Consider the following 10461-nt stretch of genomic DNA (forward strand, 5'->3'; position numbering starts at 1 on the left):
TGATAGGGCCAGGAAGGAGAGGGATGGGGAAGGAGTCGGCGGGATAGAAGGGAGTAGGGGAGAAGAAAGGTGGTGGTGTGGGGGGGGTCAGGAGTCAGAAGTGAACGGACACCTTTGTATTTTCTAGCTGGGAGAAATAGCAATCCTTTGGTCTACACACCACTGGGCTTCTGAGAGGGGATGGGGGAGGTGGCAGAGGAAGTGGAGTAGGGGTCTGAATGGGGAGGTAGCCCTGGAAAGTAGAATGCTCAGAATTCTGCAGAGGGAGATAGCAGGGGGACATAGGGGGGTGGAAGGGATTCTGTAGTAGCAGGGTCAGTAGTGGAGGGTAGATGCGAGAATAGAAGTTGTCTGGGTATTCCAGCTTTGTTCTTGTACGCGCTCAGCCTCCCTCAGTACAGTCATGGGACACAGTCCAGGTGCAAAATAGCCGGAACACTCTCAAATAAAGCACACACTTGTAGACGGAGCCACACGCAAGCATAGAGTGCAGTCACACACGAAAAAAGGACGTCGCACGCACAGACACTCACACGCCTTCTCCCTTATAATACATGCATACACAGACCCTCAAGTCAACAATGGCTTCTTCAAACCGAGGCAAGTCTCTAACATGCAACTCAAACAATCAAATTGCAATGAATAAATCTCCCAAAGGAGACATGTCCAAGTCCCATACTCCTGTGTGTAATGAGTTGAGAGAGGATAATAGTGATTGGTTACAAACCAGAAGCCAGAGGAGTAAGACAGCGGAAGCGACGACGAAGTTCTTTCCAGAAGGAGGAGTTCTCTGGGAGGCAAGCTGGTCCGGGGTTAATTAAAAGGGGTTCCCACCAGGGACGAGCTGGGGACCTGTTTTCAATTCTGAGGAATAGCAAACAAGAACAAGGACAAAGTCAAATCATACATTCAATGGCTATTCATTTGTGTTTAATAATATGTCTGTTCAAAAGAGTTTAACAGCGTTCGATGCTCCTCAAGTAACGGTATGTTTTGGTGAGTGTGTGTTGCATGTGTGTGTGTGCGTGTGTAGCTCCAGTCCTGTTCTCCACCCTCTCACATTCGTGCCGGTTCAAAGTACCACCTACGCTCGGTAGCTAGCTCTAAACCCCTGCCTAATTAAAACAGGTAACGCTACGGTAGCTAGCTCTAACCCCTGCCTAATTAAAACAGACGGCTGTGTGTGTTCTAACATTTACCCTCAATGCCATGGAGTGCCTGATAAAGGTCACCTCCCTCTCTCCATCTTCTCTACTCTCTCTCTCTCTCTCTCTCCATGTTCTCCCTCTATCCCTCTCCCATCTCCTTCCCTCTCTACACAGAGCTCAGCTGGGGAAATTGGGGTCAGCTGTTTTTAGGGAAAAGTTAACGCATTGGGTGTGAGTGACTTCAGGCTGACTCATTGCAGTTCTTCGTTTGATCATGTTATCATGTTTTATTTCTCTGCTAGTAGTGACCGTCAACCAGTATGGTGTACACTGTCACTGAATGTGCGTGTCACTTTAAAGTTAAACGACGACTTCACTGCGACTAACTATCATACTGAAACAAAGCATCAAACTGGCATCTCCTTTTTATCTTTAGTTTTTCCTGCTAGTAGTTCACCTCAGCCCTTTCCACAAATTCAATTTCAGAATGGCATATATATGCCATCTGTAAATTTGCAACAGAGCATCAAACATACATCGCTAGCTAGTAATGTGAAAGGCTCACAGTGGCCTTGGACAACTTTGTGAAAATGCGTCGGGCCCGGCATAAAAGGGGGTAGACAGTGAGACGCAYTGTAAGACTGACCTGGGGGTGACTCCACCTGCTGGGGCACGGCCGGGGGGTTGAGAGCCCAGTGGAGGTTCCTCCTAAACTCCTGCTGGTCCTCAGTGTGGATCAGATCAAACACACTCTGGTGCATCACGTCCGTCTGGAACAAGGAGAGAAAGAGAGASGTCTTTGGAACGGTCACGTGCACCAACACATAGGACTGGGAACTATTGTCTGACTTCCTGAAAAATAACCTACACACAATTGAATTCACTCCTGTAGAATCAGTAAAATGATGCTCTCACACACACACACACACACACTCGACCCCTTGTTTTGTGGGTTGCCCAGTGAGGAGAAGGTTCAGGGCATGAGCCTGGTAACACCTCAGAGATGGTGACATGGACACGAGAGTGGTGACATGGACAACAGCACAGCCTGAGGTTCGTATCACAACTAGCATCTCAGTGCTACTTCTCATTACCTCATCAGCCAGCGCTACCGACAGACAGCCGAGATCACATCAGGTACGCACAGTCAGCGAGTACGTGACGCGATCTAGCCGAATGTCTTGTATAAGGCACGAGGGATCGGAGTTGGTCTGAGATGATGCAGACTAAGAGCCTTGCGGTTTACGAGACGAGCTACCATCGCTATCCTTACATCTAATTAGACGCTTACAGCCTGATAATGGCTCTGAGAGTGGGGTAATTGGAACTCTCATATCACAGATCGCGCTCTATAAGAGACTATGGGTCTGATTCAAGGGAGCTCTATTGGCCAATATGGAGTTTATGTCTAGTTGCAACGATGACCCAATGGGGGATAAGTTGCTTCTAACTCGCTCTTATTATGTGTCTGTCTAATCCGAGTTACAAGCCTCGTGTAATTTAGTTGGCATTAGTGACTATGTAAACTAGTTGTAGGATTGCTATAGTGTTCATTATTGTTACCACGAACGGATAGTAACGTCACAACAATGACTAATTAGGTCTCTCAGACTAACACTAGAGAAGATAAGGCACCTGAAAACCGTTGATATATTAATTAAAAAATATAAAAGAGAAGAGGAGAGCGCTTTGGTAAAGTTGGTTGTCCGCGACAGATGCGAACAAATAGTATTTAAAAAACGCACAGCTATTAGAAACACACATCCCTCACATAGACTAAGGCTAGTGATTGATACACTGAGTGTACAAATGATTCTGAAACCAGCCTGCTCTCCAGTGACAACAGACTGACCAGGGTCAATGCATCAATATTATGGTCTTAATGTTTTGTAACGTCAGTGTATATCTGGATTTTGACAATACAGTCTATAACAAATATTTTGATACAGTGCTAAAATTAGAATTAAAAGTTCAACAAACATTTCACTAAGTTCACTGTTAGTTTTAAAACCATCAGAATGGAGAAAGCCCATTAAAACATCATAGAGATTCCATTCATTTGTTTGCCCATTCAACGGCCCAATGCAGCTCTTATAAACATATTGAGAACTGTATTAATTGAACATAAAACAAAAACCAATACGCAGCATACTATTAAAAAAAAAACGGAATATCGCCCAGCCCTTCATAGAACAGCACATGAACCACAACACTTCTGCCACTGCTGCAAGGCAGTACAGGCACTATATCGGACATGTGAAAGCATGAAATAGAGAGTGGTAAAAGAGAAATACATCTTTGTGACAGACACACTGCAGAAGAGACTGGTAAATGTAACTTTTTTTAGTCGCTATCCATCGGAACCTTGCTGCTCTGCTCAGTTTGCCACTTAGAGGGGAATCTTTGTGTGGCCTCAATATTATAAGCAATCTGGGTGCAGCACAACATCTTAGCATACAGAGAGCAGAGACACAGCATAATAGGAGTATGTTCAACTGAGATGCTACACACGCTCTTGGGCCGAAGTCGTGTAAAGTCGGGCGATTAGTCCTGGTACTACTAGATTCTATCCGATAGACTATTATCCCCCTCCCCTGTAATCAGAAACAACCACACTAGTCCTCTGGAACACGGGCCGGCAATATGAACACGCTCTTGTGTCCAACACTATCAATGCTAAGGATAGCGGGGGTCGACCAAGTCCTATAGATCTAGAAAATGCTTGAGTAGGCATCGACGCGATCATTAATGGACACTAAGGAGGCTAGCTGCTACTTTCCAACAAAAACACAGCGTCTGGGATCATAACGTTTGGCGATAGAGCCCGGTATGAGCTAGTTAGACTTGCTTATATGTAACGCTAGCTTGTGTTTGTATAGCATAAATAGACTTGAAGATTATAAAGCTTATGTCCGTAATACTTATGCTGAAATACACTTGTCTTTAGCAAACAGCTTGCTGATCAATTATGCAAACCATAGTCATTAGAGTGATATGAGGCGAAACAGCAGATGGTAGATTATGAGCACACCGCTTAGCTGAGTACAGCAACCTGCCATAGTTAGCAACAGCTTGAGTGCCTCGTGAGAAGACCCAACCAACAACAAAAATGGTAAAGAAATCCTACAAGCCTCGGGAGCGGTCAGAGCAGCGTCGGGGAGGACTAATATAAATGGCAGTACAGATCCACTATCAAGAAGAGCACGAGAACTGAGAGACACACCACTCAAGAAGACTGCGACCAAAAGCGACATCAGCCTGGATTGCACAGGCGATGATTTGGCGATAGAGGCTGAGCACATACTGCTTTTCTGAGACAAGGCTTGTGTATCACTCCACAACAGTAGAAGGCGGTGAACATCCACTGGGAGAAGAGGGGTAACCAAGGAAAGAAACAGTCCTATGGGACTCGATTAGATAGAAAAAAATGCACACACACAGGTCCGTAGGGCGTGATTATGCCACAAATAGCACAAGGTGTGTTAAATGCGTGGTGCCCGAGAAAGGTGACACTTATGACAAGGTGCCCTCAGAACGCTTTCACCACTCCATTCGCCTCCCAGAATAGACTAAAATGATTAACACAGGTACTTTCATAAGTCTTTGAGGCGGAAAGTTGATCGGATGAATCTGAGTCTCCGAAGGATGAGGAGCACAATATTGGCGATCTATAATCGTTCATTCGGTTAGCACGGCAGAAACGACGCAAACGCACGAACGGTTCTAACAATGATATAGAGTGAGATAAGGATGAGATCATTGCACGTGGGCATGAACACCCCACGCTTCCCTGCCATCAGGAGGAATCAGGTTTCTAAATGTGTGAGAAGATGAAAGAGGAAGAGGATGGTGCTGCAAGACATACGGAGTCTATGAAACCACGCAAGCCGTGGAGGTGCGGCTTCAGGCGACACATTCTATTCTCAATGAACGCGAGTATGAGGAGATGCGACTTTACTCACGATATGAGGGAGCAGGAGGACACATAGAGCCCGTGAGAAACCAGTGGTCAAGGGCTCCATTAACTAGCGAGGAGAAGTCATGGATACGCCTCAGTCAGGTCTAGATGGAGAGTTAGCTATCCCAGGAAAGGCTAACCCTGTTTTCCGCATGGGATAATACTGTTCAATGTCTTGTGCCAGAGGATTTGAGACTGGGGACTGGAGGTTCAATCTTCCCAGCAGGAGCAATGACCCCTAAGAAATTGGGCTAATGCACACTTGAAGTGGTTTAAAGGGGAAACATTTAATATGTCCTTTGAAAATGGCCTACCTTTTGGACCATGGAGTAACTTTTTGCCAAGGGCCCGCTTGCGTCAAAAAAAGAAGTGCCTATATAGAGACACTTGGGGATAGACAGACTCAAATACCGTCTTCATATAGTGCAACTCTGTAACAGGACAGGTATAATGAAAGTACTGGCTATGTTCATACATCATCATGAGAGCGGCTTCTGTTATGAAAACCAATCTGTAGAAACTCACACCACTAAGGTAATGTGATGAGTGACTAAATGAGCTCATTCTATTATTGTATGAGTCAACTTTTTATTAGATTTATCTATTCTTTTTTTCATAGTTACAGGTTCACCAAAAAATATAATAATCCCCTATATAAAAGATAGCCACCAGCGACAACCCAGCATCCAAACTTGAAGGAGCTGGAGAGCAATTTTTTCCTTAGCGAATAAGAATGAGGACAGCAAAATCCCAGTGGCTAGAATGTGCCAAGCTTATAGAGACATACCCCAAGAAACTTGCAACTGTAATGTCGGCAAAAGGTGGCTCTACAAAGTATTGACTTTGGGGGGGGTGATAGTTATGCACGCTCAAGTTTATCTGTTTTTGTATTTTATTTCTTGTTTGTTTCACAATAAAAATATTTTGCATTTTCAAAGTGGTAGGCATGTTGTGTAAATCAAATAATACAAACCCCCCAAAAATCTTTTTAATTCCAGGTTGTAAGAAACAAAAGGAAAAATGCCAAGGGGGTGAATACTTTCGCAAGCCATTGTACAGCAGTACTGCACCCACAGGAGTTTGTGGCACTTCATTGGGGAGGACGGTGTTCGTGGTATGGCTGGAGCGGACTTAAGGGTATCAAATACATTTGACGCACACATTCCATTAGCTCCTTTCCAGCCATTCTTATGAGCCGTCCTCCCCTCAGCAGCCTCCAACTGATGACCGCAGAGAGAAAGAAAGCGAGAGCTAGAGGGCGAGAGAGCGAGAAGAGAGAGCGGAAAGAAAGGAAGAGAGAGAGAGAGAAAAGGAAGAGAGAGAGAAGGAAAGAGAGAAAGAGGGCGCGAGAGAGAGCAGAGAGAGAGGAGAAAAGAGAGAGGAAGAGAGAGAGAGAGAGAGAGAGAGAAAGAGAGCTTTAGGGGGGTGTTAATAATTGCTAATATAAGCTTAGCCCAACTGTGTCCGCAAGCATGGATGTTATCAAAAAACTGATCCAACCTGAACAAATAAGGCTATTAGAGCAGTTAATCACCTGGGGGTAAAAATCAATTAAAGAAACGTAGGACAGACAGTATGCAGCGATAGAGGTCTGTGATTAAATATGCTATAGATCAGCTCTTATTAAATGATTAACCTGTGTTTGACCTCTCTGGACGGGGTTATCAAACTCTTATCCAGTGGAAATCCTGACTCAAGCAAGCTACAGCTTAGCACAGAGCAGGCCTGGGTACCAGAGGGCAGAGAGGCAAGACTAGGGAACGGAGGGGGGCGGAGGTGGGGCAAAAGGGCAGGCAAGGACACAAGGCGGTGTTGGGTGAAGGTTGGCACTGTACAGTACACATTTGTTTTTCACCTTCATTCTGGCTGCAACTGTTGGGAAAAAGAGGGTGGCAGGACGTGCAGCGGAGTGTATCACAGGGCTCTCCAACCCTGTTCCTGGAAGAGTACCTCCTGTAGGTTCACTCCCAACCAGTTGTAACTCATGGTTCGAGCTTATCAACCAGCTAATGATTTGAATCTGGTGCGCTAGATTTTGTTTGCCACAAAACCTGTAGGATATAGTTTTCAGTCAGTGTCCCAGCCTACCCCTGGGTTGTTTCATAAATAGAATGAGGAGAGTCATATTTTGTCAACTGGCTTGGCCTAGGCCAGGGTTGATCTAACCTCCTCCAGACTCCCTCTGCGCCATCCTGTGGCTCTGTAGGCAGGCCAATCCTCCTCTCTCTGTTCGTGTTTGAGCGGCAGTGTGTGTGTGATGTATGGCGGGAGTATGTGTTGTGGTGTGTCAGTGGGTTTGAGTGGCTTGATCGCGGCAGAGACTTACTTGGTGGAATCCCAGGTAATCCTGAATGGTGTGAGAGGAGTAGAATATGATCCCCTCTGCAGTGATGACCAGGACAAAACCATTGAGGGCCTGAGGAGGGAGAACAAGTCACAACAGACAGGAAGTTAGGGAATGTCCCCTCACTGCGTACTGCTATCAAAGACGTTAGAGAGTGCAATTATTTTGGGCTGGACAAAGAGGATATAGGGAAGATTGACGCAAATGAATAACAGCTTTCGAATGATCGTGTTTGGTGTTTGGTACGAGAAGACAGTGACAACCCATATTATAGTGATACATTTGTGCCATTTGGTGTGTTTTTGTATTTGACTGCCAACACCAAGCATGTACAAAACAGCAGGACAGACTACAGTGTGCAGACGGACAGATTCCTGAGGACAGGAGGTCGTTCAAACCTGGCCTATTCTGACAGACTCAACTGAGAGAGGGGGAAACGGAGGGTGGGAAACAAATGGGGGGAAACAGAGGGCAACAAAAAGAGAAACTGCAAAACGGGGGCATCACACCACTTCAGGCCGTGGAGGACAGGAGAGGGGGAGGAGAGGAGGAGTGGTGAGGAGAGGAGGAGAGGCAAGCGGCCCCACTCTGAGGACGTGTCACATGAACACAAAGACAGGCTGGAGATGGGGAGGAAGAGGGGGAGGAGGAGAGACAGGGAGAAAGGAAGAATGGGGGGGTCACAGAACCATACAGAGTGTCTCACACTTTGCTATTCCATCTCCCTCCACAATGCTCAGGGGCAAAGGAGTCGTTCTGTCGCTCGGTTCGCTCTAGGTGTGTATACGTGCGTGGGTACACGTTCCCAAAACCAACCGACGGCACTACAGGGCAGCTGTACTGACACTCACATCCTCTAATACCCCATATTCATTTCCAACATGTCAGCAACGAGAACCCCATTACACAATCTGCACTGGATGGAAACCATAGCCTCATAGCCTACCATACACGGCCATTATCTTCATCAAGTCCTTTTTTCATGGATGTCACCCAGAGAAACATAACCCAGATAATATCAGGTTGGATGATTCCATCCCTTTAGCAAGTGAATAGCTATTTGACTCAAGTTCTACCTGGCAGACCCAATATCATATTCCCCCAGTTAGCGCTGTGTAGCGTACTACTTAGCTTTTGTCTTGGTAAGCCATAATGCACTCAAGGGCCACAAACTGCTTGTCCTGGCCTGCCTTTATTTCTGTCTTTAAACCRGAAGGCTCCTAGTCCTGTCTGAAACCCTGACATCCATGGGATCCCGAGGAGCCTCGCAGCTGCCGGCTCATATACTTTCTACTTTATTATGCAGGCCTACGCTCTCTCAAAACATATCCAGAAAGCTGCCACCACCACTGCCACCCCGGGCCATCTATAAGTCCTTCCTTCTCTCCTCAGCAGCCCCGTCCTCCACTTCCTAGTTCTATCTCCGTGGCCCGACGCCCCCACACTGTACACAAACACACGTACAGAAAGCAGAGCGGAGTTCAGGCTCTCTGTATAAATATTTAGATTCATCTGTCTAGCTGACGAACACACAGCCATCTCCCTGGGGGGGGGGGTCGGGGACATGGGCAGTCACCAAACATCTTGATCAAAAATGTCTTTTTCATATTTCATGGGGCTGTGGACATCATGCACTTGTCCAGGGTGAAAGAACGCTGCCTGCTGTAGCTACAGCGGCAGACAGAACAAAACACAGAGTGGCACGGGGATGTGAGAGGATGGAGAGAGAGACAAGATCACAAGAGAGGAAGGAAGGATGAAGGGAGATAGAAAGACAGAGGATACAAAAAAAGAAAAGAGAGATGGAGTAAGAGAGAGATTGAGAGAGCCTGTTCTAGTCGCCAACATGGCAGAGCTAGTTGTTTGTTTCCCCAGCCTGTATGTTATGCCAAACACTGACACAGCTACATGGAACAAAACTGGCACACAAACAACACACACAGAACTGAGCAGACATGGCACCAGAACACTGGCAACACTGCAAAACTAGCAGCAAAACACTGGCACAGACTGGCAAGCCAAACACTGGACAGACTGGCAGGCCAAACACTGGAACAGACTAGCAAGCCAAACACTGGCACAGACTGCAAGCCAAACACTGGAACAGACTGGACAGCCAAACCACTGGACAGACTGGCAGCCAAAACACTGGACAGACAGCAAGCAGCCAAACACTGACAAGACTGCAAGCCAAACACTGGCACAGACTGGCAAGCCAAACACTGGAACAGAACTGGCAGGCCAAACACTGGAACAGACTGGCAGGCCAAACACTGGAACAGACTGGCAAGGCCAAACACTGGCACAGACTGGCAAGCAAACAACTGGCACAGACTGGCAAGCCAAACACTGGCACAGACTGGCAAGCCAAACACTGGAACAGACTGGCAGGCCAAACTGGCACAGACTGGCAAGGCCAAACACTGGCACGACTGGCAAGCCAAGAGCATGGCACCAGACTGGCAAGGCCAAACACTGAACAGACTGGCAGGCAAACACTGGAACAGAACTGGCAGGCCAAACACTGGAACAGACTGGCAAGGCCATCAACAGCATCGGGCCAGACTGGCAAGCACAGAACACTGGCACAGACTGGCACCAGGCCAACACTGGAACAGACTGGCAGGCCCAACTGGAACCAGACTGGCAGGCCAAACATCTGGAACAGACTGGCAGGCCAGACGCTGGCACAGACTGGCAGGCCAAGACGTTGGAACAGACTGGCAGGCCAAACACTGGCACAGCACTGCGGACAGGCCACAACAACATTGGAACAGACTGGCAGTCAGACGCTGGCACAGACTCCAGGCCAACGCCTGGCACAGACTGGCAAGACAGACGCTGCACAGGACTGGCAAGACCAGACGGCTTGCTGCTCCACAGGCTGGCAGGCCAGACCACTGGACAGACTGGCAGGACCAATAACAACTGTACCAGTACTGAGCAGGCCAGACGTGTTTGCACAGCTGGCAGGCCAAAACTCCGAATTGGGAACAAACTCGGCATGGGCC

At 47.2% G+C, this 10461-nt stretch overlaps 1 protein-coding gene across 1 annotated transcript in view; it reads right to left on the reverse strand.

The window, feature by feature from the left end:
* LOC111970971 (aryl hydrocarbon receptor) overlaps positions 1 to 10461 on the reverse strand; it is a 41415-nt gene that overhangs the window by 28200 nt on the left and 2754 nt on the right. Inside the window, exons 2-4 of the mRNA XM_023997762.2 lie at positions 7433 to 7522; positions 1750 to 1918; positions 724 to 802 (exon numbers count right to left, since the gene is read on the reverse strand). Of these exons, the coding sequence (XP_023853530.1) occupies positions 724 to 802; positions 1750 to 1918; positions 7433 to 7522 (338 nt within the window). The remainder of the gene's footprint in view (positions 1 to 723; positions 803 to 1749; positions 1919 to 7432; positions 7523 to 10461) is intronic.

Source organism: Salvelinus sp. IW2-2015, linkage group LG12 (assembly GCF_002910315.2).
Source record: "Salvelinus sp. IW2-2015 linkage group LG12, ASM291031v2, whole genome shotgun sequence".
NCBI lineage: Eukaryota > Metazoa > Chordata > Actinopteri > Salmoniformes > Salmonidae > Salvelinus > Salvelinus sp. IW2-2015.